The 16,630-nt window shown below is 39.4% G+C and overlaps 1 protein-coding gene and 1 non-coding gene across 2 annotated transcripts; both read right to left on the reverse strand.

Annotated features, from left to right (window-relative positions):
- Positions 1 to 410: 410 nt before the first annotated feature.
- Positions 411 to 541, reverse strand: LOC136307183 (small nucleolar RNA SNORA63). Its single transcript, XR_010725855.1, has one exon. It is a non-coding gene; the product is annotated as a small nucleolar RNA SNORA63 (small nucleolar RNA).
- A 1,428-nt stretch (positions 542 to 1,969) lies between these two features.
- On the reverse strand, positions 1,970 to 5,334 carry TIGD2 (tigger transposable element derived 2). Its single transcript, XM_066280905.1, has 2 exons — positions 4,994 to 5,334; positions 1,970 to 4,811 (listed from the first exon to the last, which is right to left on the reverse strand). The coding sequence occupies exon 2, from the start codon at positions 3,881 to 3,883 to the stop codon at positions 2,306 to 2,308; it is 1,578 nt and encodes a 525-aa protein (XP_066137002.1). The 5' UTR covers positions 3,884 to 4,811; positions 4,994 to 5,334; the 3' UTR covers positions 1,970 to 2,305.
- Positions 5,335 to 16,630: the final 11,296 nt, after the last annotated feature.

Raw genomic sequence — 16,630 nt, forward strand, 5'->3', positions numbered from 1 at the left:
ATTGCCAATTTCCATTTGGTTTGAGATGTTAGTCTTTCAAATCCCCGAAAAAATATGCACTTTTATAAATGGTAACCAATAGCCAGAATTTGTGATGCACAAAGTCAAGTGAAAATACATTATTTCAGTGCTTCTCAAAGTAGGACACATATAAGGAGCATGTGGTAACCTAACATAATACATCTTCTGACCTAAAGGAAATAATTCATGTATTAAAATACCTGGAAGAGAAAAGATTCTTGGACACTGTGTTACAATTAATTGTGGAATTAGAATACAGTTTGTACTAGTGCTTATGATAAAACACAGCATCAGATCACCTCAATGTCATGATTGAAGGAAGTTTGAGAAGTTTTAGAAAAAAAGCAAAGCCATATTTAAATACAGGTATACCTCATTTTTTTCTTCACATGTATGAGACCAAGCGTACCTGGCTGCTAAAGAGTACAGCAGACAGGTATAGTTAAGAAAAAACTTTATTTTGAGCAGGGGGAACGACAACACAGCACTTCACAGCTATATTGTAGTCTGAATCCTGCTAGGTATACCTCATTTTATTGAGCTTTGTTTTACTGCACTTCACAGGTTTTTTTATTTTTTATAAATTGAAGGCAGGACTCTCCACCAGCAAATGCATTACAACTTGCTTTAGTGCAATACTCACTTTATTGTGGTGGTCTGGAACCAAACCCACAATATCTCCAAGGTATGCCAATATATGGCTGACTAAGCACTATAACCAGGGTCTCCTGATTTTCTACTGATTCTGTTACTTTAGTTTGATAAAATATCTCAAGTGTCCTTAGCTCTTTCAAAGGTATTTTATTACTTAAGTGAATTATGCCATAATTACTAACATGGATTATCTTTCATGAACAAAGCCAGGAGTAAAGAAATTATCATTTCATTCCCACTTTGCTTTATAATTCGGCCTAAGATGTCTTACACATACCTGCAGACCTCTTTATACCTAGCAGTAGAAGGTCAGGAAATGATTTCTAAATCGATTAACCTTTCAGTTTTCACTGAAATATTGTATTTCAACAGAAACTAGTTACTTGTATTTCTTTGATCTTACTTCCATCTAGGGTTTTCCCAACGTAGCAACAACTCAGTTGAGTCACACACTAGATCTGTTCAGCATACTTCTGAAACACTCCAATTCTGTAACTCACTAACAGTAGCTAACAAAGAGGACTTAATTCTGCGCCAGGACCTGATCTAAGCCCATATTACTTAAAACCCATATATTAACTCATTTACTCCTCACAAAAACTCTCCACGGACGGTATTATTCCTATTTTACAGAGAGATTAAGTAACTTGCACACAGCAGCTGATGCTGTTCTACAGTGCCTTTCTCATGTTCTATTGAATGTCAGTCCATTGTTCATGAAATGGTTCCACCCACAAATTATATGATGCTTACATTCTCAGTATTTCTCACAGAATAATAGGCTATCTGAAGGAAAATGACATACTCTGTAAGCTTAAGTGTTCCATAAATACCAAATACCTTATTAAGGAGAACTAATGACATATCTATACTAATAAAGGATCAAAATGACAGATAATAAAATTTAACTCTTACCTCTCCCAAGCACAATGGTTTGGGAACTGACATCTGTCATTTTGGAATAGAGATGGCATTCTTTCCACGATGAAGAAACTCTCCCTCCTGTCAGATGGAATAAAAGTGATGTGCGAGCCCTGGGGACATAACCTATTTCTTTTTCCTTCATTATTCAGATGGCCAATCTGAATTGCTGAGTGCCCAAATACTGTTGCTATAGAATGTCATATTTAAGGCTTTAGACTGTTTTTACAGTGAAATATTTCAAGCATAATCTTTGCTGAGTTCTAAAATTTTCAGCAGCTTGGAAAATCATGGAAATGGAAAGTTACCCCCCCACACACACACACACACATATTTCAATTTGGAAACTGAAGTTCATAAAAAGTCATAAAAATTCAATTTAAGTAAGATTTATTGATTGCCTATAGTGTGCATGGTAATAGACACATTGAAATTCAGGCACAAAAAGAAGACACAAGATTCCTGGCCTCAGGAACCTTATGATCTAATTAGTATAATACAGATTAGAAACAACAGACGAGTTACCTGTCAATGCTTGCTTATTAGAACTGACATTAAAGAGCAGTAATTTAAGTATTTCAAAATGTCACCTAATCCTAAAATCATTTAAAAATGTATTTGGCCTTGAACTCCATAGCACTTCAAGCAAGATAATTAAGTTCCACTGCAGACACAATAACAAAAATGCAAACACACCTTAAAAGCATTATTAATGATTTTTGTTATTTTGGATCTTCTGTTTTCTTCTTATTATTGTTCGCAGCCTCCGTAATACCAGCTTGTCAGATAGAAGCATATCATCTTGTTGTTCTAAATAATCCAGTAAATTTTCTGTCCATTCAAGTGCAGCTTTATGGCTAATGAGCTTCTCTGGGTTCACTTCTGTTTTTCTAGTCTTGTTGGAAGGCTTTTGCTCAGCAGGCTTGGACTGGTCCTCAGTACCTTCACTGTCAGTTAGCACCTGACAGCTTGAGTCATTACTCCGAGAGTCAAACCACTGATTAATATTCTCAATGTCAACGTGTTCACAGTCTTCTGTATTCTGTAACACCGTTGCCAAATTAGCTGCTAAAATGGCTCCTTCATCAATGTTCATACCTGAATTCTCTTCATTGCCAGGGAAAAGTTTTTTCCAAGCTTTGGTTATGGTACTTGATTTTACCATGTTCCAAGCTCTCGATACTTCATAAATTGCATCCAACACTGTCAAGTTCTTCCAAAACATTTTTGGGTCAATTCCTTCATCCATGTATTTCTGGAGAAGCCCTGCTCGATAGTATCTTTTTACCGTGGCTAGAACTCCCTGGCTCATAGGCTGAATTAGACTTGTGACATTTGGTGGCAGATATTTCACAATTATTCTACCATCATCTGAACTCAACAATTCTTCATCTGGATGTGCTGGAGGAAAATCCAATAGAAGCACTGCTTTTTCTAGAAGCCCCTTCGATTTCAAATGCTTCTGTACCTGTGGCACAAAGTATTTTTCAAACCACTGTCTGAAAACAGAATGTTCTATCCATGCACTTTTTTGACTAAAGTAAGTGACAGGAAGGTTTGAAAGGTCAGCTCCTTTGAACGCACGGGGTTTTTTTGCTTTCCCCACAACACAGAGATTAAGTTTGTGTAAACCTGTGGCATTTGCACAACACATCATGATGATTCTTTCTCTGCTTGACCTGTAACCAGAAGTACTTTGCTCAGTTTCAAGAACTAATGTCCTGGATGGTAAACATTTCCAGAACAATCCAGTTTGATCAGCACCATAAATTTGCTCTGGTTGTAGATTCTCTCTCTCAACAAATTCCTGAAAGTTACCACAAAATTCACTGGCAGCAGTTTCATCTCCTTTTAATTTTATTCCTTTACCAGCAGCCTTTGGAATACCATGGCGCTGCTTAAATCGAGTTAGCCAGCCAGACGATGCATTAAAATCACCTTCCATCCCTAAAGCATCAAAAAAGAACTTGGCTTGTTTTGCACAAATTGTTCCGGACACAGGAATCCCATCTGTTTTCTGTTGATTAAACCACTCTATCATGACTCTATCAAGTTCCTCATATGTTGATGACTTCATAGATTTACGTTTGGATACCCCACTTGTGGGATCTGAACTGTTTGCATAGTTTATTATCCTTTCTTTGTTCTTTTTAATATCGCGGACTGTGGATTCACCAATTCCATACACCACAGAAAGTTTTTTGAAAGAGATGCCTTCCTCAAGTTTCTTAATAATATCAAGCTTGTCCTTAATCGTCAACACCACACGCTTACGTTTCCCCAACATTTTAATGTCTAATATTTTAGGCAATGACTAGAACAAGATATTTAACAATTTAGATTTGGGCACAATGAGATTAGAAAATGGGGTTTTAAAATCCCTCTTCTGTCCCTCTAGGACCTAGATGGACAGTGTTCCTGCTGGCCAATTTCCAGGCAAGGCCTATTGTGACTCTAACTTTGCTGTTTTAAAACTTAACAAAACTCCTTCAAGAAGGACTAGGTCCAATTAACCCTACCTTCTTTCTTCTCATTTAGTTTAAGCTCTTCTCCTGAGCTGTAATCTCCATGAAAATTGCAACCAATACTGTACCAGCAAGGTCTCTAAAACAGTCTTATTGCATACTCAGTTCTTCTTGCCATTATTACAAGTGAAGTTATTTGCTAAAGGACTAAGGCTCAGGTGTGCGTATTTTGGAAAGTGTGCTGGAGAATAAATAGTTTAAGAGAGGGCTTGCATACTTGAGATACAGGAAAATATAATGGGAAAACTCATGTCCTGACTGTTCTTCTTCAGGTAGTGCATTGTATGGAATGCTGCCTCCTCCAGGCAAGGACTGTTAACAGGTTAGGCAAGTGAGTGGTTATGGAAATCATAAGCAAGGAGGGTAAGGCCGGCTGGACAGAAGGGAGAGGTGCAAATAAGGCGAAAAGTGGACAGGCTAAGAAAACTTTGTACATTAACACGACACAAACTTATACCTAATGTATTTAACAACCGGAAAGGAAAACTGTAGACAATAGGTGGTGTCACACGATTAAAGAAAGCCTCAAAAACTTCATTGGTGGAAATCAGGACTCATGGTAGAGGGTGTGGGGTGGAAGGCTTAGCGATGCTGTTATACAATAATCCCGGTGAAGGCTGATCCTCGAGGGGCAACAGAAGTGCTGCAGTTCCTGTGGGGGGCTGCAGAGGTACTCGGCGCCTCCGAAACCTACAGGAAAATACCAAAAACATTTTCTTTTTCAGTATCAGGGTCTGTGGCATTACCCACAATCTATCCTGAAACTATGTTGAAAAAAATTAATGTCTCCTATCCATGTGGTGGCTAAATACGACAAATAATGCTTTTAGGCATGATCTGAAGTGTCAGAGAGTGGGACCTGAATTGCCTACCTCCTGAAAATAAGAGGTCAGAGTGAAGCCGTGTAATCGAGGGCCTCTCCCCGCAGGGCGGGCTCCGGTGCGCGGGACGTCTTTGCTCACGCGGAGGGAGCCCGGGTTCGTCCGTGGCCGATGGGGACCACGGTGTCACCGCCACAGCCAGCCGGCGGGCGGGCGGCCGCTCGGCCCAGGGGACAGCAGTCCGCGAGCGGGGGCCATCGCCCTCCGCCTGCCTGCGCGGCGGCCACACTGCCCCGAGAGCAAATGGAGTCTCTGGCAGGAGGGTGACACAAGTGGCGCGGCGGCAGTTAGGAACGAGCGTCTCTGCCGGAGCCGGAAGGCGGGGGATTAGGGTGCACGCGCGCGCCCCCGCAGGAACGTTGTGGCGGCGAGCGGGCGGGGCCTCCGCGGACGAGTGCGCGCGGCCCGGGGGCGGGGTCGCTGCGAGAGGGCGGGAGGGGGCGGGGCCGGCGGCTGCGGCGACTCTCGATGCAGCGTGGGCTCCGCTAAGAGCCCGGCTACTCGGGCTGCTCCAGCCAGCCGACTGCCTCACGGACCAGCAGGGGGCAGTACAGGCTAACCCTATTTTGGCCTTCCTCCCAGGGTCCGGCTGTGAGAGGGAGGTTTCCTCCACGCTCAGGTGGAGTGACATCTGCACCCTTAGAGGGCTCGCGGGAAAGCGGAGCGTCCTCTGGTGCCAGGAGCCGGATGCAAATAGAGTAGGGTGAGTGCACGTGGAGCGTGTTTACAAATAGCGGCCCCCGTACCTGCGTCTCCCAGCGCTCTCCGGCCCACAGTGGCCGAGCTGGAGCAATGATCATGAACCAAGGTAGGAGTGAGCGGACTTCGGGTCAAGTAAGGAGCTGGGGCGTACACTCTGCACCACCCGTTGGATCAAGTCCTGGGGGCCTGGAGCGCAGCGCGAGGGGTGGTTAAGGGTCCTCTTTGGTGAATGCGCGAGGGTTGAAGCCACAGTCTCTGTAGAAGCGGACCTTGGGCAAAACCGACTGCAGCTGGGAGATATGTGAACTTATAGGATGCTCCCTCATGAATTTACTGCCGCCCCTTTACTCCCTTGGCTTTTCAGTAGTAATAAGGGAATTGCAGTTTGACAGTCCCTTGATTTGTTTCAAAGATATAGCGATACCATACGTTTTTATTTTGGCATTTTAAATGGAGCGAATGCCATGCGGGTACCTATGCACTAATAACTGCTGCAATGAGTGCCTTCTCCCCACTTCCGGACTCTTGCCTGCGGGGCCCCCTGAGCCTTCCCAGGAGAAGAGAGCAGCTATTGAATACTTCCTCCTCCTGCAGGACCAGTTTACCGGGGAAACGTGGTTAGCCTCTTATTTTTCTTTCTTTTTTTGTATAACTTGAAGAATGAAAAAGTTTCAGTTAAGTTTCTCTAACATCTGAGCATAAAAATGTCTAACCTTTTTCGTTAATACAGAATAGAATAGTAATTCGTCATTTATTTGCAAAGACCATATTGTTACTAGAATGTTTCGAAAGAGAACTGATCTGAGCATTCATACTACAGAAAAGAGATGTTGCTTCTAAGCCTTGTAACTGTTTTTAACTCCCCCACCCAAATTGCTCAATTGCCTTCCTCAAAATCACAGCTTTCTTAATACTCAGAATGGAAAAAAATCTTTGATTGCCTACTATATTGTAAAGTTATAAGTGGTTTTTCACAAATGCCTTTTTTTTTTTTTTTTCTGAAGGTTAATCTTTCTCTCCCACCTCCCAATATCAATCAGACAGTTTTTGCCGTTTTGATTGACTCTTTTGGGTAAAATACAACTTCATATTAGTTTTATATAATTTTTTTAAAGTTTTCCTCTTTACCTTGATCCTTGTAAGAAGCATGTTTCCATTGTATCTTCTCCATAAGTAAACATCCAGAGCTGATGTTTACTGATTGTCAACCAAAGCACTGACCTGTAACCAGATAGATGTTAGCCTGGCTTTGGCCCTACCCATCCCTCCTGTTGAGATCACATTTAAATAAAATAACCCTGATTCTTATCTCTGTCTCCCAATATCTTTGAGGCTTAATTTTCTTCCAGGTATCACTTGTATTGTTTCTCTGTTTCTGCTGAATTTTTCAGCTTGCTGGTCTGGTGTCTTATCTCTTACAGCTGTTCTCTCTTCTTCACCTTGTGTAAGTTCGGATCTGAACACAGCCCCCGTTTCTTGATTTCCTCAACATACCGCTTCACACAGGCAGTTGTATTTAACAGACATTTAATAGGACTTTACCCAAGACAGCTGTGTCTTTTTTTTTTTTTTTACAGAGTCAGAGAGAGGGATAGATAAAGACAGACAGACAGGAATGGAGAGAGATGAGAAGTATCAATCATCAGTTTTTCATTGCAACACCTTAGTTGTTCATTGATTGCTTTCTCATATATGCCTTGACCTTGGGCCTTCAGTAGTCTGAGTAACCCCTTGCTCAAGCCAGCGACCTTGGGTTCATGCTGGTGAGCTTTGCTCAAACCAGATGAGCCTGCGCTCAAGCTGGGGACCTCAGGGTCTCGAACCTGGGTCTTCCACATCCCAGTCCGACGCTCTATCCACTGCGTCACCTCCTGGTAGGCATACATGAGTGTTTTATCTGACATTTTCCTTTTTGTTGATGGGGGGAGTTATAATGGGGCAGATTTATATTAGAATGCAAGAGTGGTGGAACCTTAAAATAGAATTTGGATCATCTTTGTTTTTATCAAGAGACTGGTTGGCCACAGGAAACTTCTCGTCAGTTTTTCTCTTTGGGTAATAGTCTCTCCTTTCTCTCCCCAGCATTTCTCTATGTTATCATCCCCTTCTCTTTCCCTCTCAGCTGCTTGTGAAGTCTTAAGATTCCTTTTATTTTGTTACACACAGCAATTTTTTATTCTTTATCTTTATTCTAACTGTTTCTTACCATTTGCTGTGGTTGATTCTCTAAGACATTTCACTCCTTGGACAATTCTGCCACCAGAATTTTTCTTCTTTCTTAATCCTTGCAGCAAAACTGTGAGATGGGTGATACTTCTATTTTATGTACAAGAAAACAAAAGCTAAAAAAGTATATAAATTTATCAAAAGTAGGTGGCCGAATGAGATTTGAGTCAAGTCTAACAGACTTTAAAACACCATGCTCTGCTCACCCTATCATAATCAAGGAATTTAGCATTGGATAAAAAATTGACCTGGGATGCTGAGGTCGCTGGTTCAAAACCCTGGGCTTGCCAGTGAAGGCACATATGGGAGTTGATGCTTCCTGCTTCTCTAGCCATTCTCTCTCTCTCTCTCCTCCCCCCCTAAAATGAATAAATGAAAGTTTTTTTAAAAAAATAGAATTTAACATGAAAAGAAGAAAAAGTATATCATGATTATTTATGCATGATTAAAATTGTCATTTATTAAAATGGTATTTTGGCACTAACCTACCAAAAAGGCACTCTAGTAGTGAGAGCGCATTAAGTCTGAAACAGTGTTTGTCAGACTAAGCATTTGGTTCTTTGCAATGTGGGTTTTCTGAAAACTACTCCCAATCAACTGAAAGTAACTTATGTTTCTCATCATTATTCCCTTTTCTGCTGAGATACTATCAATATAAATACATTATGTGGCCTCACTTTCAGTAGTGTTCTTTATTCACAATAATTTTGTAATAGAATAGGACATCTCTTGGTAAATTCTTAATTTGAAAGGAATTGCTTTTTTGTTTGGGGTTTTTTGTGTTTATTTTTTGGGTTCCATTTACTTGATAATCAATGGTTTTTACAAAAACCATTTACTGTCACCTAGTTTAAAAGCCATAAAATTTTGAGGGCCATTTTTCAACTAAAACACTTATTTTCCTTTTGTGGTGTGTGAGTGTATTTTAGGGCAAAGAAGATGTGAAACAGTTGTCATCTAAAATGATAGCTTGTTCTCTGAAGTCTCTTTTAACTGTAAAGAAGACAGTTACTTTGTATTATAGACAAGAGCCCATATTATTTTTTAATTTTTTAAAAGAAATCCCTTTTAAACCTGACTAGGCTGTGGCACAGTGAATAGAGCATCAGACTGGGATGCAGAGGACCCAGGTTCAAAACTCCGAGGTCTCTGGCTTGAGTGAGAGCTCACCAGCTTGAATGCAGGGTCGCTGGCTTGAGTGCAGCCTCATTTGGTTTTAGCACAGCTCACCAGCTTGCACCTAAGGCCACTGGCTTGAGCAAAGGGTCATTTGCTCTGCTGTAGCCCCTGGTCAAGGCACATATGAGAAAGCAATCAATGAACAAGTAAGGTACCACAATGAAGAACTGATGCTTCTCATCTCTCTCCCTTCCTGTCTATCTGTCCCTCTCTCTCTGTCTCTGTCACACACACACACACACACACACACACACACACAAATCCCTTTTAAAATGGTTAAAGTTAGTAGAGTAGTGAGTGCAGCATAAGTGTGCTGAGCCCATAAAATGGTTAACGTTAGAAACATTTTTCCACTTGAAAATTTCTGGACACAGTGAAAGATCGGATTACTCATTGGAAAATCCCATATATTTCTTTAAAAAGTTAACCTGATATTGAAAATATTGAAAGATAATGATGTCTTATGCTCTTGAGTCATATAGATGTCCAGTAGGGAACTTTAAAATTTTTTTCTGTGTTTTCCTTGGAGACTGATGATAAGTTTTCTGTTGACTGGCAAAATTAACCAAGACAAAAGAATGAGTTCTTAGGAGAGTAGAAAAGACTTAATAGGGTTGGAAAAGTAAAAATTGCCATTGGAAATTTTTGTTTGTTTTTTGTTTTAGGTGAGAGGAGGGGAGATAGTGAGGCAGACTCCCACATGCACCCCAACTGGGATCCACCAAGCAAGCCCTGTCTGAGGATGGTGCTCCAGTACCAAGCTGATTTTAGCTCCTGAGGCTGATACGCTAGGACCAACCAAGCTATTCCCAGCACCCAGGTCAACGCTGGCACCAATTAAGCCACTAGCTGTGGAAGAAGATGGAGGGCAAGAGGAAGGGGGAAGGGAGAGAAGAGGAAGGGGGGAGAAACAGATGGGCTCTTCTCCTATGTGCCCTGACTGACAGGGAATCTAATCTGGGGTGTCCATACACCAAGGCAGACACTCTATCCATGGAGCCACTGGCCAGAGCCTATTGGAAAGAAAAAGTTAAGACTTGGTTCCTAAAAAACATAAGAAACCCGTGAATTGCTGATTGATGTCAGCAATGTGGGTGGGAAACTTGAGTGAAATATATATACCTTCCTTACCTTTCCACACTTGCCCAGTTTCCAACTATTCTCTTAAGGAGCCTTCAGTTCCATCAGCTGGATCGACACTCAGCTTCCCAGTCCCTGTGTGCAGCATCCTGGCTTTAGGCTCTCCATGCTTCTGTCTTAGCCTGGAAATTCTTCTCCTTCCTCTGATCATCTGCACATCCTTCAAGTTCCAATTTTTCCAAAAAGCTGCATTTCTCAAGGTTGCTCCTCAGACCTGATGGGTCAGAATTACCTGGGGTCCGACATATAGATGCTAGAGTGCTCTCAAAGGACGAAACCCAAGAATCTTTTCAGCGAGTGTCCCAATTGATTCTACTATGCTCAAGTTTGGCAACCTTCTATATAGACTACAGTTTTGAATATGAGATTTCTTCTTCAGAATGTATTCTTTTTGGGAGGGAGTTTTTCATCTTACTCCTCCCCCTTCATCTTAAATTATATACAATCTTTTAAGGAAAATATAAAATGTAGGGAAAAAAAGGAAAATAATACTACCAGCATTCAGCGATAACTACTCTTAATATTTTGGTATGTATCCACTGTCTTTATTGTATCAATGTAATTATATTTTATATATGTAAGTGTATATATATATATGGAGAACATGAAGTCATAATATACATAATTTTACATATGCTCTTATTAACAATGTAGTATAAATATTTTATGATATTGTTGATTCCCATCAGCCCAATACCCCCAGGAACACACAAGTTGCTAAAATTTGTCTTACTACTGCAGCAGGTGAGATCTATACCTTGGAAAACCATGGAGTGTCTGAAAAAGAGGGAATCAGAGGGCTTACTGTAAGATTTGAGTAAGGTGATTTTAGGGATGTTTAAAGAAGGTGAGGAGTCTCTTCTGGATTGTCTGCTGTCAGGAAGCGGGCAGTTTGGCTTTTGGGCATCTCAATTTTTACCTAGGAAGCTTGCAAAACAGTCATATTCGAAGATGCAAAATAGTGTTTTTTGTGGTTTACAGCATTCCTCCCTCCCTCATTATGGAGTCTTTATTCAGGCAGGATTACAGACTGGCCTTGTTCTGTCTTGTTTCACCAGCCATGGAAAGGCCTCCGATAATATCTATGAAATTATTTAGATTTCTCAAGGTAACACCATGCCTACCTTGTTCAAAGCTTTCAACACATTCATAAAGGACGTAGGATTCAAAAAAGTTCAAGTAATCATTGATGGCTTAGCTCATTTAGGCTTGGAGTAATCCCTAATTCATCTGAGTGGATACATCATGATGCAGTTCTGCCTTAGCAAGGCTCTCTTATGCTTGAGGAGATGGTTATTAACATCTGGCTTCAATGCTTCTGGTTTTAAGAGTTCTCATAATAGTGTTTCTCAGGCTCAGCTCTGATCAGTTTTAGAGCTTTTTATCTCCCAAAAAGGAATTCTATACCATTAGCAGTCACTCTCTCTTTCCCACTCCCCACTCCCGTTTCCCAGCTCTTGGCAACCACTTGTCTCTCTAGATTCGCCTATTCTAGACATTTCATATAAATGGAATTATAAAAGATGGTTCCTTTGTGACCAGCTTCTTAATGTTTCCAAGGTTCCTCATGTTGTAGCATGTATGAGTACATAATTTCCTTTTACTGCTGAATGTTATATGGATGTACATTTATCCATTCATCAGCTGGTGTACATTCAGCTTGTTTTCACTACTTACTGTGAAAAATGCGGCTATGAACATCCATGTACAAGTTTTTTGTTTGTGTGTGCGTGCGCGCGCGCGCACGTGTGTGTGTGTGTGTGTGTGTGTGTGTGTGTATGTGTGTGTGGAGATGTTTTCATTTCTCTTAGGTATGTGAAATTGGAATTGCTGAGTCATATGGTAACTGTCTAACATTCTGAGGAGCTATTTCCTAAAGCAGTTTACATTTTTACAGTGTATAAGGACTCCATTTTAGTCCATTCAAGCTGCTGCTGCTATAATATCATGGGGTAGCTTACAAAGAACAGAAATTTATTTCTCACAGTTCTGGAATCTGGGAAGTTCAAGATCATGGTGCCAACAGATTTGGTGTGATGGTTGGTTAGGACTCACTTCTTGGATCATAGATGGTGCCTTTTTGTTGTGGGCAAAGAATCTCTGTGCGTCTCATTTATGAGAACAGTAATTCCACTAATAAGGGCTCTACCCTCATGACCTAAGTGTCTTCCAAGGGCCCTACCTCCTAATTTCATCACACTGAGCATTAGAATTTTAACATGAATTTTGAAGGGACACAAATATTCAGACAATGAATGGCAAGCTCCAATTTCTCCACATTCTCATCAATACATGTTCTCTGTCTTACTGATTTATAGCTATCCTAGTGGGTGTGAAGTGGTATCACATTTCTGTTTTGACTTGCATTGCCCTAATGTCTAACTCAAGCATCAATCTGTGTGCTTATTCACTATTAACATACCTTTTTTTTTGGGGGGGGGATGTCTATTCAGATCCTTAGTTCAATTTTTAATTGGGTTATAACAGAGTTACAATATCAAGTATTAAGTGTTCCAAATTTACTGTTTCTCCTCTGGTTTTCATAGAGAAGAGATGTATGGAGAAGTATGTGTTTAACCCAACTGATGTTGTAAAGACTGCTTATGATAAACTGTCACTTTACTTAAGGATTCATGTGATAAATTCTGGCTATTTTTAAAGTCAGAAAAAGTGTGATTTCCAGGTGAAATTTAGGTTCTTTTTATTTGACACAAGTGCTAAATTATAGCCATTTTAGCATTGGACTTGCCCAAATCTATAAGCTTAAGTTTGTGCTTATTTGCTATATGACTAATTCACTTTGAATTTTGGTGTTTCCTTTTCTTATTCAGTGACGTTCTCTTTTAATTGTAATGTTTTAATGGTAACTCTCTTTTTATATCATAGTTATCGCAGCCATTGTTTTGGAAACACGTAAACAATAAAATTAAGACACCAGACAGTCAATACATCTTAGTGATAAACCTTATGGGTTCTGGAGACACAGTCTCTGGTTTGTACATATGACTCTGCCTACCAGCCACGGAATCCCTGGCTGGTTATATAAAATCTCTCACATACAGAAAATGGGAATAAAAATTATACTGATTTTGGTTTTATTGTAAGAATGTACTAAATAGTATCTATAAATTGCTTTGCAGAGTACCCAGCACGCTGCACTAAGTGCTAAGTAAACACTAGCTATGATTTTATTATCTCCTGAAGTTTTGACTAGTTGGAAACAACTTGCATTCTCTCAGCCTCCTAAAAAAAAGAGGCTTTGAGATGTAGATAGTTAAAGGACAACTAGAGTGGGAAAGGCCGGGTTAAATTATGCACATGTAATGATATTGTAGAGTAGTTGCAAGAGTGAATTATACCTATTGCTGTAATTATAAGAGGATTCACAAAACCACCTTAAGATTGTCTGTTGAAAATTCTCGATCTGAAACAGAACCACATTTTCTTTCTTTGCTTTAATCCTAACCACGTGTATTCCATATACTGCTTTTGGCAAGTTTTTAGCCTCATTGTATAGGTATCTGAAGTGAATGGTAGAGCTATAAAATGGGAGTATGATGCAAAAGACAAATATAATCATTCTTTTGGGAATATTTTGTAAATATATTTTATTTTTTTTCTTCCCCTTTATTAGGTTTAAAAACCACAAAAAATTGGAGCTAGGTTTAACTCTGCTCTTCCTGTTATTTGTATTTATTGCATCTCTCAAGCTAAAGCCTGACACCTTGATTCTGAAAGATGATAGTGGCTATCTCCTTTTCCTTGGATTTTCATATTTTTCCCTCTTTTGCTTTGAGGTAGATGGGTATAGGTGCAGATTCCCTCCCGCCCCAGCTCTTTTCTCTCTACACATAAGCTTACAGTGTTAACAGTTTCGTTTTCCTTCCCCCTTGCCTTCCACATTGTGTTCTCTTCCTTTGGGGATGTAATAGTTCAAATAGCCAACAGTTTGGAACGTCCTGATCAACAGTGTGCTGAAATTGATGTACAATTACATTATTTTGAAGCTGACTTGACTTTTAAAATGTCTCACTTCAATTGGAAGTTTGTTTCCAATAATGTTAAAAGAAAAAAAAGTCTAATTTATTTAACAAAAGTATCTGTTACTATAACACAATAGTTAATTTTACACTGACCTTGTTTATTTCTAAGTTATTTTTTGTTTCCTTGTTTCTTTTTCCCAGGTTATTTTAGTTCATTTATTACTGCTACCATCTCAGAAGAGTTTTCTGATGTATCTTTCACATGTAACATTGGGAATCTAACCTTCTTTCCTTTATTTTTAAAATTTTTTCACTTATATTTTTTTGAGTTGAAGAATTCCTTCTCTTTTGCATAGTTTGAGATTCTAATGTAAATGACTAGGAAATTGATTTATCTCAGGCTGCAGTACTTAATTGCTTGACCACTAGAAGTTTTGCTGTATACCCTTAATGAAGGGCAGCAAATATTGTTATACATAAAATAGAAATGTAGCAGCAATTTATGCCTAAATATTAAACTATTGCAACTATAGTAATGTTAGATGTTGCTGTTACAATGCTACATAAATGCACAACAATTCTATAGCAAGGACCCTTCTTCTTTCCTAATAGTCCATAGTAGCCTAGCCTATTATATACAACTCATGATGTTGAAGGCTTTTAGAAGTATAAGTTATATGCATTTTAAAAAATCTACTGGAGAGGAACATAGTGTCTGTATATGCCATGGCACATGATTTTCTCTTAGTAAATATTTGATTGTTAAATGGATAAATAAGTAAAGTCTTCCATTTCTATTATTTATGTATATCTTTTCAGCTGTGTGATTTGGCAAATAATTTGATTTCTTTGAATTTCAAAAATTTTTTTATTATAAAATGGGAACAATCACATTCATAGTCTAGCTTTTTTTGTCATGTTGATTGAATTAATTAATTAGATAAAAGTGTTTAGTAATATTTTAAAAAATAATTTCTTGAGATACTTCTGCTCTAGTAGTATTTTTCTAAATTAGAATATTGATTTACTATTTATACCTTGTAACTTGCAGTGATGTTAATAATATTTCATTACCGTGAGCCTAGTCACAGTTGGAAATCAGGTGTGTTCCAAAGAAAGAGGATTACTAATCTTAATTTAATACACTTGTGGAAACATAGGTCTCAAGAGAAGCGTGATTTGAAATCTAGCTTTGTCCATTATTGACTATCTAAGTTTGAATATTGCTTTAGCCTCAGTCTTATTTGACAAACATGGATAATGCATACACTGTAGAACTGTGATAACTAAATGAAAACGTGTGTGAAGGCCTTTGGCAATAAACAAATGTTAGTGATTGCCCCCCATACCTCTTTACAAGTTAAAGCATCTTTAAATTCTAGTTCTAGGAATTCTTCAGTTAATAAAAATATTTCTGTATTTGCTAATGACCATATTTTTTTAAGTTGCTTTAATTTTTCTTTCTGACTTTTTTAAAGAATATAAACAATATTTTTTTATTACAATATTGCAGTGGGTCAGGTATGGTACAAAACAAAACAAAAAATGTTTTTAGCCCTGGCCAGTTGGTTCAGTGGTAGAGCATCGGCCCGGCATATGGAAGTCCCGGGTTTGATTCCTGGCCAGGGCACACAGGAGAAGCGCCCATCTGCCTCTCCACCCTTCCCCCTCTCCTTCCTCTCTGTCTCTCTCTTCTCCTGCAGCCAAGGCTCCATTGGAGCAAAGTTGGCCCAGGCACTGAGGATGGCTCCATGGCCTCCGCTTCAGGCACCAGAATGGCTCACGTTGCAACGGAGCAAAGCCCTAGATGGGCAGAGCATCACCCCCGAGTGAGCATGCTGGGTGGATCCCAGTCGGATGCAAGTAGAAGTCTGTCTCTCTGCCTCCCTACTTCTCACTTCAGAAAAATACAAAAAAATAAAACAATATATATATTGTTTTTAGCTGCTAAAAAGTTAAAAAATAATGGACCAGATTCTTATTTTAAAATATAAGAAATGCCTGACCTGTGGTAGCACAGTGGATAAACCGTCAACCTGGAATGCTGAGGTCACTGGTTCAAAACTCTGGGCTTGCCTGGTCAGGGCACATACAAGTAGCAACTGTGAGTTGATACTCTCCACTCTCTCCCCTGCCTTTCTTTCTCTCTCCTTTCTCTAAAATCAATAAATAAAAATTTTAAGAATATTATGCAGCTATGAAAAAGAAGGAAATCTTACCTTTTGCAACAACATGAATGGACCTGGAAACTATTATGCTAAGTGAAATAAGCCAGGCAGAGAAAGAAAAATATTATATGACCTCACTCATTTGAGGAATCCAATGAACAATGTGAACTGAGGAACGGAATACAGAGGTGAGATCAAAGGGACCAGAGGGAAAGCGGACAGAGGGAAAG

Source organism: Saccopteryx bilineata, chromosome 5 (assembly GCF_036850765.1).
Source record: "Saccopteryx bilineata isolate mSacBil1 chromosome 5, mSacBil1_pri_phased_curated, whole genome shotgun sequence".
In the NCBI taxonomy this organism is placed as follows: Eukaryota; Metazoa; Chordata; class Mammalia; order Chiroptera; family Emballonuridae; genus Saccopteryx; species Saccopteryx bilineata.

Coding starts and splice junctions, on each gene's coding strand:
- TIGD2 (XM_066280905.1), bottom strand. CDS start 3,883: ATGTTGGGGAAACGTAAGCGTGTGGTGTTGACGATTAAGGACAAGCTT.